Source organism: Nannizzia gypsea, genomic scaffold, assembly GCF_000150975.2.
Source record: "Nannizzia gypsea CBS 118893 supercont1.5 genomic scaffold, whole genome shotgun sequence".
NCBI lineage: Eukaryota > Fungi > Ascomycota > Eurotiomycetes > Onygenales > Arthrodermataceae > Nannizzia > Nannizzia gypsea.
Genome location: NW_003345197.1, coordinates 853,892 through 868,634, shown reverse-complemented (window position 1 = coordinate 868,634; position 14,743 = coordinate 853,892). Strand labels below are relative to the sequence as shown.

The 14,743-nt window shown below is 47.6% G+C and overlaps 4 protein-coding genes across 4 annotated transcripts; all 4 read right to left on the bottom strand.

Moving 5' to 3' along the window:
* Positions 1-1,755: 1,755 nt before the first annotated feature.
* Positions 1,756-2,222, bottom strand: MGYG_06157 (hypothetical protein; the record flags this gene model as incomplete). The annotated part of the gene is made up of 2 exons (XM_003171567.1): positions 1,756-1,875; positions 2,055-2,222. The coding sequence occupies 2 exons, from the start codon at positions 2,220-2,222 to the stop codon at positions 1,756-1,758; spliced, it is 288 nt and encodes a 95-aa protein (XP_003171615.1).
* Positions 2,223-8,266: 6,044 nt separating this feature from the next.
* On the bottom strand, positions 8,267-8,640 carry MGYG_06155 (hypothetical protein; the record flags this gene model as incomplete). Its single annotated transcript, XM_003171566.1, has 2 exons — positions 8,267-8,424; positions 8,505-8,640. The coding sequence occupies 2 exons, from the start codon at positions 8,638-8,640 to the stop codon at positions 8,267-8,269; spliced, it is 294 nt and encodes a 97-aa protein (XP_003171614.1).
* Positions 8,641-8,651: 11 nt separating this feature from the next.
* Positions 8,652-9,143, bottom strand: MGYG_06154 (hypothetical protein; the record flags this gene model as incomplete). Its single annotated transcript, XM_003171565.1, has 3 exons — positions 8,652-8,675; positions 8,735-9,066; positions 9,089-9,143. 3 exons carry the CDS (start codon positions 9,141-9,143, stop codon positions 8,652-8,654), a joined length of 411 nt encoding a protein of 136 aa, XP_003171613.1.
* A 4,216-nt stretch (positions 9,144-13,359) lies between these two features.
* Positions 13,360-13,742, bottom strand: MGYG_06153 (hypothetical protein; the record flags this gene model as incomplete). The annotated part of the gene is made up of 2 exons (XM_003171564.1): positions 13,360-13,526; positions 13,694-13,742. The coding sequence occupies 2 exons, from the start codon at positions 13,740-13,742 to the stop codon at positions 13,360-13,362; spliced, it is 216 nt and encodes a 71-aa protein (XP_003171612.1).
* Between the last annotated feature and the right edge of the window lie 1,001 nt (positions 13,743-14,743).

The window sequence follows — 14,743 nt, the reverse complement described above, 5'->3', positions numbered from 1 at the left end:
AGACGATATGATCCCTTTTGTTGTTGTACCCTTATGCTACTGCGTAGTACAGATAACTCCATTAAAGCGCTTTCCTTTTTTCCCTTCGTAATGTCGAATACTCTTCAACGGCGGACATTAACCTGATAAGTGCTGCCAAAACGTGTTTCTCCCCATTTCTGCACATTCTCTCCAGTGGAGCAGGATGGTCAGCGGGGGGGTTTCGAATGGTTGCACAGCGTCACTCATCCATCAGGTATTGGGCGGACTTGCTATGGTAAGTATTAATTATACGACGTATAATCTGGTCTGTTTGGTGGATGTGGCGTCAAATTAAGGTAGATATACTTTTCAGCGAGGCTATAGGGGGAACAGCTCCTACAAACGCCACTGATGCGTGTATGAAACGTAGCCACCAGCAGTATGAGCATGATGCCGTCCAGTCGATGCCTTGAAGAAGGGTCCCATGCAACACGGACCCTTTGCGGCAGTCAGGCTGGAAAAGAGCTGTAAAGACCGGAGAAAAAAGCAAGTGGAGGATTTTTGGCAGTGATGGGGCGAATTCAAACTACATAGGAGGAGTTAATAGAGCGTCAGCTCTACGGAGTACTCCATACCTACCCCATACTCTCCATACCTAAACACTGCCGGCGTACGGAGTACTCCATACTCTGTATGTGCTCCGTACTATCCACAGTTTTATAGACAGCATAATCAAGCCGACGACATATTGAAAGCCATCTTCTGTAGACCAATCAAGTAAAATAGCGCAATACTTGAGCAAACTATCCGAGAGGAAAGGCATGCCTTTCCGCAATTGGGTACCATTGTCTGCTCTCTGGTATTTTCCTTCTTTTTTGTTTCGTTATCGTTTATCTGCATATTCCAAAAGGAACCTTGCGCTTTTCAGGTCCAAATTCTTCTAGGTCATTCGAAAAGAGAGGTATGGCTCTCTGGAGCGTATCATATACGTTGGGCGGGAAAGGCTGGAAGACGGTACGGATGAGCATCCCGGAACAATCTCGCACTGATAGACAGGAACTCAGATGAGGCGCAGCAGTGTCCCATGGGATGTATTAGCTGCTGCTGCGCAGAAAAAAAAGTAAACATCTAAGGTCAAAGGAAGGCACATGCGGAGAATATACGCACATATGCGTTAAAAGATTCCTGGCTAGATAATCGCGGAGAAAAGCCACAATTTGCATTGCCGGCTTCGAGTGACACTGGACCCCGATTCCTTGGGCGATTATAAGGATCATTCAAGAAGCGACCACAACGGCCATACCCGGGCGGCTTAGCCGGATCGATGGCCCAGAGCTGGTACTGTTGAGCAAGGGCCTTTCCATTCTTCCCTTAGAACTGCAGTGTTACCACTGATTTAGAGACTGCTTGGAGTGTAGTTGGTGCCCCCAAGTTTCACAAGATGTGACGGACTCTGAGCGGGCTGCGTGAAGAATTTGCAGAGAAAGAGGAGGAGATTACTCCGTCATGGAAAGGATATAATAATGTCAAAAATGCATTTAGATCGTACGGTTTGTGGCGAGTGCTTTAGCATCGACATATCACTCCGTTCAGGCAGAGATTTATTATCAACGAGTGCCGTGATAATAACCAGCTGCGTTTCGGTGGCTGAGCTGCCCTTTTTAATGCACGCATTTTCCCGTCTTTGGTATCGAGTAAGCTAGTTAATAATATGTATTAACAGCTAGTTTGTTCCACAAGATGATAAATTTCACAATTTTCTGTTCATTGTTTCCCATTTTTTTCTTTTGATCTTCATGGTGATGGGGTGATTTTCAGGCCCAGGCACCTGGCTGTGCATGGAAGGGAGCAAGAGAGACGATCGGATCGAGGGAAGCGCGTCTCTTCACGTTCACCAACAGCACTGCTCAGGCTCTAGAAGGGGTCAAAAAAGAAAGCTAAGCAAGAGAGAAAAAGTAATGTTCATGGAAGGCAAGCGGAATGCTTCAGGAACGCCGCTGTGACATGAGATGATCTTGTTTTGATTGATCATCGATCGTTCTCTCCACCATACTTCGGTTCGGGGCGACAACCTGGTGAGTATGGCTCCGTACTATGTATGGGGTAGATAGGAGCTTGCGTATACACTGTTTCGCAGTCTTGGAAGATGCAGAATCAAAACGACGTTGGCTACTCTCGGGAGTTGGTCGACTCAGGAGGAGCCAGAAAAAAAAAGGAGAAGGATGAGCCCAAGGGAAGCCGCAACCCCCCTCCCCCCCCATAGAGGAACGTCCGCAGTATCAGAGCGTCCTCACCATGAACCAGCAGTTCACCACATGTCTTTGCTGGCCCCGACCCAAGCACCAAGGACGGCTGGGCTGACATCATAGCGGGCAGGGGGCTCGCGGAGCCAAGAACCCAGGGGGAACGAACAAGGAGCCCATGAAGGAGTGGAGGCTGAACAAGGCGGGATGTGGGGGGGGGCCAGCAGACATCTGGGAGGCCCGGTGCGTTTCAGAATGTGCAGGGATATCGGAGCGCGGTGGCAGGAAAGACAAAAGGACAGGACGGGGACAAGCAGGTAGAGACGAGCTCAGCTTCTTTCTTTTTTGCATGCTTTTTTCACGAGTCAAGCGTCAGGAAGCTGAGCCAAGCGGATGAAACGATACGCTGCGACTCGGATTGGCATTCTTAACTAGTTCTCTGCTACGGCGGAGCTGCTAATGCTTCCCGGGAACGAGCAAGGCGTACTTACTCCGTACTTAATCCGTCCTTCCACGTATACCTTTGGCTGGAGAGGAGTTTGAGATGGGAGAGCGCATAAAGATGCGAGAAGTGCGTGAGTTGAGGGAGAGTGCTGACCTCCGTTGATGGACGTTGAGTTCTCGAGCAATACGGAGTACTATCCATTTGTCCGGCTCCCGACTTTTGTCCCGTTCGTTGGTCAAGTACTAATAATGTATGGATGTAAAGATAGTTAACTTAGTTGACCGCCTCTGCCGTCTTGGAGCTGCATTAGCAGCGGTGTTCATCCCAGACTCAGTATTTAAACCGCCGCCAAAGCCCTGCTTGAAAAAAAAAGGTGCAGGAAGATCCCCTTGCTCCCGAAAGGCGTTGTAGTCTTGTTTTGCCTGTCTGTTATGTAGGTATATGTGCGCAACTTCATGGTTAGGGGGTAGCGGACTCTCCAGGTGAGTCTTTCCTGCCCATACAACGCAGCAGCAGCCTTGGGCTGGTGATGTACAGTGACATCACCATGAAGTTGCCAGTAAGTATATCCACACCGCACAAGCGCGTGCACACATACAAGACAGAGAGAGTTACAGAGGATGACCTGCTTTCCGTGCCCGAAGCTGACTGGACGGAAGCTGTGGAGAGTGTTGGTTGTCCATAACTATAAGATTGGAGATGCTTATACGGAGGAGATGGCTCTCTGTTGACAGGGGCCAAATCCTTTGTCCCTTTCTGCGTGATGTGATTCGATCGATATCTCAGATACACACGCCACTTTCTTTTTCCGCTCTCGAGTACTTGGACTGCAGTCCAATTAATGGTGCTCATTTTCCCTTCTACCTTTTCGCTGCGAGATATCAGTAGTACGGAGTACGCTTACTCGATCTCCCCTATTCTATAGCGCCTAAACTTCGTATTCATCTCTCCAGGTTTCCTGGTTGTGGATTTTGTGTTACAGAGTATACATACTTTTTTATGCTACTTGCGTACTGATAAAGCCTGAAGTAGTTATGTGTATATACATATACGCATCATCCTTCCCCAACAGCTTGCTCGTTTCCGCGACCAAGCACCCTGTCACCGCCAGTGACAGGTAAAGTGCAAAAAAGAAAGAATGGGAGGAAGGATGCGTTGTGACCCATATAGTCTATCAAAAACATGAACAAAGGGAGAAGGGGGGAAGACAGGCAGGCAGGCAGGTAGGCAAACAGAGAGGGAGCAAGGACGAAAAGGAAATATCAACAACGCCGAGCCGGAATCTATTGACTCTTGGCTCGTCACTATTTGGACATTTAACGAAGCTTAATGGCTGCAATAATATGCCCATGTCCTTGGGAGCGGGCGATCCTCCGCGAGCGAAGAGAAATAAACGTTGGAAGATCACTTCGGAGGAGGCTATTGATTGAATCATGCCTTTCTTCCCTCACCATCGAAATGTAGTTCGTGAAATAGAAAAGCTCCGCCAGCGAAGCTTTAAAGCTCTTGGCGGACCCAACTTTACCTGCACTTCACCAAACCTTAAAGCAGATAACCTTCTTTCGTATCTTTTGTAATCCTCTCGTATGGTAAGTAAAGCAAAATCGGTAAATAACAGTATCGTAATCTTAGTATGTTGATTTCGCTGTATTCCGGTATTACGATGACATAACTCCGTCCTTCTCTGCTGCTGTTGCTCCATCCATCTACCCACCAGCCTTCGCTGCCCTCACCCAAGCGACAGGTAAGAAGACGTCCTTCGCCTGGATGTGCTCCAGACATCAGAGATCTCAGATAGATCAAGGTGGTCTGGGATCAGTGATAGGCCAAGAAGGATTTACCGCCCGTTCCTGAGAAGATCGAATTAATAAGAATGCTTCATTTACTTTATTTTCTTTTTCATTCTTTGCTATGGCTGCCAGTCAGAGCATGATCGTCTCAGGGTTAAGCATGGAGAGTTGACGGTGATCTGAGCCACGAATGCGTGGTTTTCAGTGAATGGTAGTGATAGTCGCCCAAAACGTGGGTAGGAGAGGTGGAATGGCTTGATGGCGATCTGCCGGCGGTGTGAAGAATCTCTTTGATGATGAGGAATTATAAGTATATACAAACCCACGGAGGGCTTCCTGTTTCGCGATTTTCCACTTCTTCTCTCGGATGAACATATATATATATATATTATGAAGATCGCGAGTGGGTGTGCAGAGTATAAAAAATGTGCTCAAACAGTTTTGTGCTCGATATCTCTGATATTAATGACGCCTGTTTGAGGTCGGGTTTCATACCTCGGCTGTCGTGTTAATTAGGAAACGTTGGGCTGTGAACAACCGTGCTCCCTAGTAAAGAGTTCATCAAGGCAGTAACCCTTGAGGTATATAGTCGGTCATATTACGCTTAATAGCAGGGTCGTGGCCGAACATAAGAGCCGGGTTCGGGAACTGTTGAATAGCCTAAGTATCTTGCTATTTTGGATTGGCTTCTTGCAGCATTAACTCTTTCTTCATCATGCTCGCTGTATCCCATCTCCTGCCCCAAACAGACGGATCCTCACAACACGGAGTCGTAATATATGCCCTGACCCCCTCTTTACTTAGTCTCGATGGCCACTTACTACCAAGAAGGGATCCTCAGCTAACCGTTTGTGCCTTGCGTTAGCTGGGGGCCTCACAAAAGGTAAATTAGAGCCCCAAGTCTCCCAAGGCTCGTACAGAGGACAAGGGGGAACTCCATCAAGCGCGCCCATATCAAAAGTTAGAGGGGGTTGAGTTGCATTCAAAGTGAAGCTAAGAGGACATGCCTTGCCCGGGTTGGGGGCATCCTCTCAATATCGACGTCATAGGGCGCTAACTAGGCGAGTAAAGCATTAGTTAACGCACCATCTGCGAGACGGATTATTGATTGATTGATATTTGACTCCAGAACATGCGAACTATTAATCTGGTCTGCCGCGTCTGTTGAACCAGTCAAGCCATAGAGTTAGCTCGTCCTTGCATATAAACCGTGTAAATGTGTCAGGTATACGGAGTGACTCCCCCATCACGACGTTTGTCCACAGCCCGTCTCGTAAGAATATACTCCGTATATATGTCCTAAGTACTCCGTACGCTGTAACTTAGCAGGCGTTGGACTCAAAGAACTCTGCAGCGATGGATGTGGACCAATAAAAGGGGTCTCAGGCTTGGCATAGCTAAAAAGGAATAGAATGTAAGGCCCCCTTTTGCTCGAGTTACGCTGAGTCAGCAACCCCTTCTGCCATGGCAAGCATCGAGCTGATCGGAGGAGGGATCTCGAGAAGGTCAATTAGACACGACGCGTAATGCATCTCAAACACCTCCTGAACAATCAGCATCGCTATATGAACTGGGCCATATATTTCCACTGAGAGACACCAGCGTGTTCGTCACTCTGTCCTGTTTCTGGAGAATACTCCTCTTTATCCATATTACTGCTGAGGAATTATGACTCGCCTAGTGGATTCACATGCTGAGAAAGGGCGCTGGTGATGGCGTCCATAGTGAGATAGAAAGTCAAAAAAAAAAGGCAACTAACACCCCATACTGCACACCCTTGCAGCGGGTCGAGGATCGGATCCCTTTGATGGCGGCTTGGCTGTAATAACGCCATCTTCACGCCTTTGGAACAGGCAGAAGTAACCTAGATACCCTCCCCAGATGTCGACGGGAGGACGGAATACTTCCATCGGGCTTCAGTATCGGTGTAGATGTTTACTTGGATAGCGGTGGTGGAAGGGGCATCCTAAAAAATCCGGTTTGAATTCTTTGAGTACCATGCGCACTGGAGTAGCTGCACGCCATCACAGCACATCGGAATGCATACGCATAAGCTCTTCGTATAACTTGACACGGCAGGTAAACCCCATTTTGCAACGTCGCTCTCAAGGCTTATGACGACTCAAAGAGCTATCTTGGAACACCGTCCTTTCGATATCCTCTTTTTTGTGTTCCCGTATCCCCATCACGGACTACTCCGTGCAGCCTATCAAATGTAGCAAGACCATGTTGTGTCGTCTGAGTCGGTGATGTTGTGAGCCCCGAAATTTCCTCAGTCCCCTGGGTCCCATCCCCTGGTGTTGGTAGTCGCCGCATGTACTCCGTATGCTGGTGTCGTCACAGAGCATGAAGCTAGTTCCCTACAAAACGATTGTAGATAACCACACGCAAAAAGAATGAGAAAGCAAGGAAAGGGGAAAAAAAAGAAGTTGGAAAAACAGTCAAAATCAAACTGCCAAGATCGTGATATCGAATAAATTCCCGTATCGAGATGGCTTTTCATATTATCGATTCTGGTCCAGTATCCTCCATTGCGTCGGGTTTGTGAAGAACACTTCCTCTGCTCCTACTCCATAGATAGCAGACTCTCTTCACTCCCCTGGCTTCGTTTTTGCAAGTCATGCTCGTGTGGTCTTGGTTCCACATCACCGTCTGACTCTCCTTCACCCATCACTTCCTCTCCATCCCCCCCCACCACCGAGAGTTGCTTTTTCTCCCTCCCCCACTGAAATGGCAACGCAAGTCCCAAACTACCGCGCGGGATGCAAGGCGACAAGACCACCAGCAATCACGTTAACGCCTGAGCTCCACGCCCTCAACTTAACTGTGGTGCTTGGATGCTTGGTTTGCTTGGTTTGCTTGGTGGGCTGGTGCTCCCTGTACCCGGGCTAAGCAGTGATCCTGGGGAAACTCTCCACCGAGCAGGGTTCTTCTTGCTGAAGCTGACGCGTTCATCTAAGCTGCTTTGAGCTTGCCCGCTTTTTCGGGATTCCTATTATGTAAATTCAAGACCGCTTAGCACTCTGACACTGCGCTTTTTCATGGCTGTTTTGGGTTTGAGGGCTCGGCTTCGAGTTACCCGTGCTGCTCTCCCGTCCTAGTCTACGAGAGACGCTCTCGCGGTTGCCGTTCATGTTATTATGTCATCGCCAATTTGCCTGAACATGGCCATCCCTGGCACCTGTACTCCCTTAAGTATCGACTTAGCCCGTACTTACACTGCGTGGGTGTGTTGTGTATATGTAAGTAAGTATGGAAGTATCGTAACTTTTCTCCATCACGGAGTTTCACCTTTTTTTTTTTTCTTTTCCACTTCACTCCGCCTTTTTTGCATCCTCGCCCTTTTTGCAAACATGGATTAGGTAATCCTTGCTATTGATCGCTGAGTTTATCTATTTTATCTCACAAAGTAAGTAAAAAGGGGAAAGATTACTGTCAATGATATTCCATGCGATGACATGCATCAAAACGTCAAGAAGATCGAGCGCGTTTCTGTTGCAACAACTCGCCACCCTCTTGATGGGTGGGCATATTGTCGGTGGTTGTGACTCCAGCTTGACTGGGGAGATATACAGATGTGCCGTACGTGTCACTGCATGATTGCTTCTGCTTCTTTCTGTTCTTTGTGTGGCGAGCTGCAAGGGAATGTGTACCTTCGGGGATTAGGAGCTTAACTGTGCGCTTGAGCCTCTCGGTGGGAATTGACGCTTTGAACGAGTGATGTGGTGTGGGTGTTGCTTTCGAGCGCAGAGTATGGAGTATGGAGTGTTGGCATACATTATGAAAGGGGAGCCGGCCGCCACAGGAATAAGGACTAACTGAGACTATTATTCCTTTTGTAGTACTCCGTACTTCGTAAATCTCTCTGGTTTAACACATCTTTGTCGATAGAAAAATTCGACATTGATGTTCCTATCAGCACCTGGTTGAGCACTGATGTCAGAGATGGTGGAGAATAGAGCGCTTGTCGGCTGCTTGCACACATCTATCGTATCGGGTCAGCTTTGCATCTCATATGTGTGTCATTAGAGAAGATCAATCACTTTGTTCTATGGAAAGAAACACCCGAGCTGAAAGTTTGCGGTCGATCTTCCAGAGACTTGGGATCGGGACGCTCCTCTCCCCATCCCCCTCTGCTGGAGTCTCGAGTCCGCTCTCTTTGTTGTTGTGGCGGCTCTGATGGCTGGCTCAAGATTAGCATAGTCACGTCGATCAGGCTTGGGCCGGGGCCACATACTATTTACTTGGTCGTACATAGTATGGACGGAAACATGCGCTGTATATGCAGTACCTACTTTAGGCTGTAAAAAGGCGGTCGCAAAGCGGTCTCCAGAAGGCAATGCATCGTACAGCTGCTTTGGATACGTTTCTTCCAGAGACAGGCTGGTGAACCTTGGAAAAAGTACCAAGCGGAATGGCGCATCCATGCAGAGCAGGTCGTTTTGTTTGTTTTTGATGCTCACCGTTAATTTCGAGGCGATCACTGCGTGGGAGAAGAAGAACGGAAAAGCATCATCAAAAACAAAAAAATCTTCTTCGAGTCCTGGGATAAAGGAGGACGAAAAACGGTGACCTTGGCTTGTCTCGCAGTAACCATGACTCTCGTTCAACTTCACCGAAGATCTCGCTGTCCAAGGACGATCACTTACCAGACATAAGCTTATCCATGGAGTAGCTTAATTCGACCTCAAGTGTATCACACATTTCTGCACCGCAACATCAACAACTGACTGCAACATCCAGAGGCACACCTAAGAACTCATTCTTTTTCCCTTTGAAACTGTATCTCATTTATTTGCTTTGATGTGTACAGAGTAACTACGTTTACTTTCGGAGTATTTCTCCGGACAAACTAGCTGGTGGTGGAGAGGCTTTCCACCCAATGAAGCCGAGAAAGTAACCGCAGCCTCCCCGTAGCAAGATGCACAGAATATTGGCAAAGAGGCTGTGCTGTACATGGAGGAGCCATCATGTGAGATCAAAAATTCGACCCAAGGGCGCTTCTCCGTCCCGTCCCCGTTCCTGAGCCATGTACAGAGTAGGTTCTCGATATCTCATCCAGGCAGCAGACAACCGGTTTGATGTGTGACATACCGATGTGACAGGCCACCGAGCAGGTGCAAAATAATGAAGAGACTTTTCTTCTACGGAGTACCACTACTTCCTATTATCTGGAAGTTACCAGTGGACCTCTTTGATCGAGGGGTTGTGAGCAGGAAAAGCAAAGAATTCAAGAGACATGGATCATGGCATTGCGTGCTGTGAGAAAGATCAGGGGGATATGCAGCTGCTTTCCGACCTCTCCGAGTTGAGGTATTGGAAGTCTATACAGAACCGGACTGCGGGCGATATACCGAGCCATAAACCTCCAATCAAACAAGGAGAAAATGCCAAAAGCACCACAACCTGCGAGGGAGCCTGAGGACGTTTTTCCAGATTGAAAGCAAACTTGGCGCCTTTTCCACTGCCCTGAAGCAGCCAATCAATATTCCATAGGGCGCTGGAACAAATTCCGCAGTATACATACTTCTGCTATACTCCATATACCTATTATTATTGTCGAAGTAAAGGCCACCCTATCGCATCCCTGCAGACGTTGCTACTCGCAAGACAAGAAAGTTGACAAAGAGGTCAGGGCGTTTTTGTTTTGGCCGTCTTGGTATGCACACTAACTTCTGCAGTCAACAGTGCCCAATGCATATACGTGCATATATTTATATTAATCAGAGCTTCCTCGGTTTGCTATGTTATCGAAACCTTTTAGACACATTTCTTCCGTATTACTGGTGGGTTCGCTCGAGAGACACTTTGTCCGTATTCTGTATGGTAAGTCCTCGCGATGGCCGTCCCGTGTGAGGCTTTCCAAGACATATTCCTATCAATAGAAGCATCCAATTAATTAAATAATTATCCAGGAGCTAGCGAAGGATGCTAGACACGGTACACGGTACAGAAAAACGTATTTCTACCTGGTCGGCTGGACGGACGGAGTATACCAAGTAGACAACACCACTAACTGCTTTATGTCTGTCGATGTGGTCTTTGTACGCAGGACCCCGTATTTACGGGTCCCTCACGAGCCACCATGGTCGGGCTTTTTGCTTTTTCTTTTTCATTCCAATTCTTGATTCCCTCTCTTGAGGCGAAGAATAATCCACCGGTGTCCAATGAGACGTGAGAGAAAAAGAAACCTGCAGGCCAGCGCGCTGCTGTGAATGGACGGATCGTTGGACCGATCGCATCTTTCTGCATCTGTGTCGACCCAGTTGGTCTGTTGCTGCGAGTCGGTGTTTTCTCTCTTGAGATCGAGAGGAAAGAGGACTTGTTAAAGAAAAGGCAAGTTTCAGTCCGCCTCGTCCTCTGCTGACATATTTGCCTGGTTACATGTCAGTCAGTTATTTGCTGCTAGAGAAAGAAATCAGGCTAACTAGTCGCCGATATGATTTGTCCAGTTTTCCCTTGCTTTTTTCTTTTGCTTGTTTTGTTTTTTGGGAACCAGCTGAACTATCTTTGCTTTGCTCTCTCAATATTCCGGTTCAGCTTCTTCCGTGACCCTTGACCGTCGCCTGTACGACACACCACTTTGTTCTGCGGCAAGACGACGCGATGATATTTAAGCTAGAGTTTTGAGGCTTGGTGGAGGAAAGTTAATTAGCGCTCCCTTTTTTGTTCCTCTGGGAGATGGCGCTCTCGCGACCAGGACAGCTTCGATGCAGTTTGTGCTGGATATCTACTTGCGGGATGGACAGTCGAACCACGGAACTGTTAGAAAAGGCGTTTTGTTCCATCCACAGAATTGATCAGAGGGAATAGGAGGATTTTCAAAAGTCGGAGATACCGGTGCTTTGTCTCGAGTCCCGTCGAGTCCAGTCTCTGGGGAAACTTCCTGTTTACTTCAAACCATATCATACTTCATATACACAAGAAGGATGTATATACTTCGATGAGGAGGCAAGCTTGGATAAACCTTATGATTTGAAGCCTGGAGCTCACCTTGGGGTTACAACAGAATGTCTCTTTCCATGGATATGGCTTGCCTAGGCTTAAAGACTTCCCTCCTCCCTTCGTGTCGGTGCTGAAGGCTGTGTGTCTGCGGTGTCCTCGACTCTAAGGCAAGGCAAGGCGGGTGACGGCGAGCCATAGCGATGTCACACAGCAGCCATGAAAAAAACCCACTCCAATTGCTGGTTTCCCAAGGGCAAACCCAAACCCATTCCGCTCCTGCAGACGTTTTCCTGCCACCAAAGGAGATATTTCTACGGAGTATGTACATAATAGCGGTATCCTTTGTCCATGATGGAGCAAAGACGCTGTGTTCGTCCACCTACAAGCAACCCGCAAAAAAGCATTAGCCAACTGTTCGGCCTTTTCTCTTTCTTGTATCGGATAAATTATCTCCATCCCATCTCCGCCTGCTGGCCGCCCCCTCCCCTTTTTTGCTTCTTTGCAGCCCTGCGAAGACGGAGCGTCAGCAACAGACTTTGAGTGACGAAAGAAATGCTCCCATTACTTATCATCAGTCACCTTATATTCCTTTTTTGCTGTTTTCCTTTCCCTTTTCAACAGAATAAGAAAGAGAAGGTTTGAAGCGCCTTGGATCCCTGCAGGGAGGGACTAAGAGTTAATCGAAACCCAAGGAGACAGACATGGTTAGCCCTTGTTGGGATTAGAGGCGAATGAACAGACAAGAGGAAGATACTGGCTGACCATCATCACCGTATCTTTCCATCTGATGTAAAAGGGAAAGGAGAGAAAGAGAGAAGAAGAGCAGGAATGACAGCTTGTGGATAAGACCCCGTATCATAGGGGCCTTTCTTCACCACACCCTTTTTCGTTGCTTCTTCTCTTGATATGTTTCATACAGCCGTCTTCTCCATCATCCATCTTCTATCTCATCGTAGCCGTTTTCTATTCCCATTCCTCTTTACTCCCATCCCACAGCCACGAAAAGGCAAAAACGATCTACAGCCGAAGCAAAAGCAAAGCACTGCCTAAAAAGAAGAAGAAAAAGCAACAAACAATTGATCTCTCCACGGCTTTTTATTTTCTTTTTGGCTCTCTGTTGATGATACTTCTTGCTTGCTTCCTCTCTTGCTGTCTTTCTTTCTCTTCCCCTTTGGGTCGTGCCCAACCCTCAGATATCAGAAATCACTCCAAAGCCTGACCATGCCAGCGTCCCGTCGCCCATCGTGAACCCACCAAGAGACTCCACCGTATCCCTCCCATTCCCCCGTCCGTCTCTTCCTTCCGGGACGTAATAGTATAGTTTCTCCCTCGTAAGTGAAAAAAAAAGAAAGAAAGCCAAAAAAAAAAAGATGAAGCTGAAAAATGTCCCCAAGTCCCGTCATTACGGTGTCTGTATTCGGCCTGTAATGCATCACTTTCTGGGTCCCTTCCCACCCCCTTGCTTGCTTTTTCGTACCCCCGTTTACACCAGAGAAAGATACAGGGCCCTCCCTTTTCCTTTCTGGATCCACGGCTGGCTCTGATCTCGTTGGCAGAACACGCCGGTCGGTGCAAGTAGACCCGGTATTCGTGTCCAACAAACCCGAAAGCGAAACGATGACACGCCTGCTTTCTTGTTACCAGCCTTGATGTATATACACTCTGATGTAAGTTATGCCCGTACATACAGAGGATGTATGTATAGTTCCCACAGCTTGCAGGTGCCCGAGCATGAGCCTTGATGGCCTATGGTTATTCCCCTTTCCTTCTGGATTGTTTGATGCACCGCGAATCCTCGAGGGGAAGCCGTGTGTTAAACCATCCAGATGGTAGAGGGGGTGTGTGTGTGTGGAAAAGGGGTTCAACAAGAGGCAGTCGACAGAAGCCATCTTCTCTTCTTTGCTGTCACTGTAAACTTGTATGTGTAAGTACGGAGTAAGTATATGTATTCTGCATGTATCGAAATCGCTATTCTTCATGCTCCACTGTTTTTTGGCTGCTTTTTTCCTCCTTCCTTACAGTTTCTTATCATCCTTGTGGATTTCATCTTCTTGTCTGTGTCTGTCTGTCTGCTTGACGGCTTGCTGCTTGCTTGCTTGCTTTGCTCTTGCTCTTGCTCTTTATGCTGTCCTGTCGGGCTGCCTTTGAGGCTTCGATTCGTTGCATGTATTAGCCTCCCGGCTCGACCTGACCTTTTGCTGCCTTTTACTGAACTTAGATAAATATGCTCCGTACACTCACTTTACTGACACATATACACACACTTACTTAGTTTATGGGGGTGTGTGTTCGTTTCATCCTATCCCAACCTTCTGCTTCCTCCACTTCTTCACTCTGCTTGCTCTTTTCCCTCCCCATCTTTTCGCCTCTCTCTCCTCTCTTTTTGGGTGTATCATGAAGTAAAAAAAGGAAGAGAAGCGGTTGTCCCTGATATCAGCTTGCCCCTTATCCAGACTTGATATCAAAGTATATCATCATCCGTCAGTTGATATCTGTCAAGCAGCGTCCCTATCTTACTCTTGCATCCACCCCCTTGTCTCCAGAAATTTAAACTTGCCCTTGCAAATAAAATAGTAAAAAAAGGAAAAAAAAGAAAGAAAAAAGGAAGAAGAAGAGCAAAAGAAAAGAAAATATATAAGAAGGGGAGAAAAGAAAAAAAAGAAAAAGAAAAGAAAAAAGCAGGACAACCCTTGCTGGGGATCGTGGGTTGCTATCTATCGCCCCGTGAGCAGCCACACGACTTAACTTACTCCTTTACCCAATACTCTTGTGGCCCCTTGGGTTTTTTGCAGAAGAGAAGTTGACGAAGAAGCAGAAGCAGAAGAAGCAGAGGCAGAGGCCCCACCAGGCGATATTTTTTTAGGCTTCTTTCCATCAGACAAATATCTAAAGAGGAGCCCTTCGTCGGTCTGCTGCTGCTTATTCTTCCTCTGCCTGCCTGCTACATCAAGCCCCCCCCTCGCCCTTGTCTATCCTTCCCTCGTACCTTTTCTTCTTCCCCGTCTTCTTGCCTGGCAGACATAAAGAGAGATATATATCAAAGGCCTTCTTCCCTCGGATCTGCTTCGGATCTTCCCTTGGTCACCAGAAACAATCGTCGATCTATATACGGGACATACATAGCTCGACGGCCCAAGGACCCTTTTGATACATACTGCCTGCCATCACCAGCTCCCCAACCATCCTTATCCCAAGAAACCATACACCAATTCGAGCGCCAGACAGACGAGAAGAAGACCAGGCTGTCTCTTCTCTCCCAAATCTACCTATCCATTCAATCAAGCAGATTGCGCACCCGCGCCCTCAACACCTTTTCTCAATGACTATGGTTCTGGAAGCATGGGGCATCGCCAGTATGG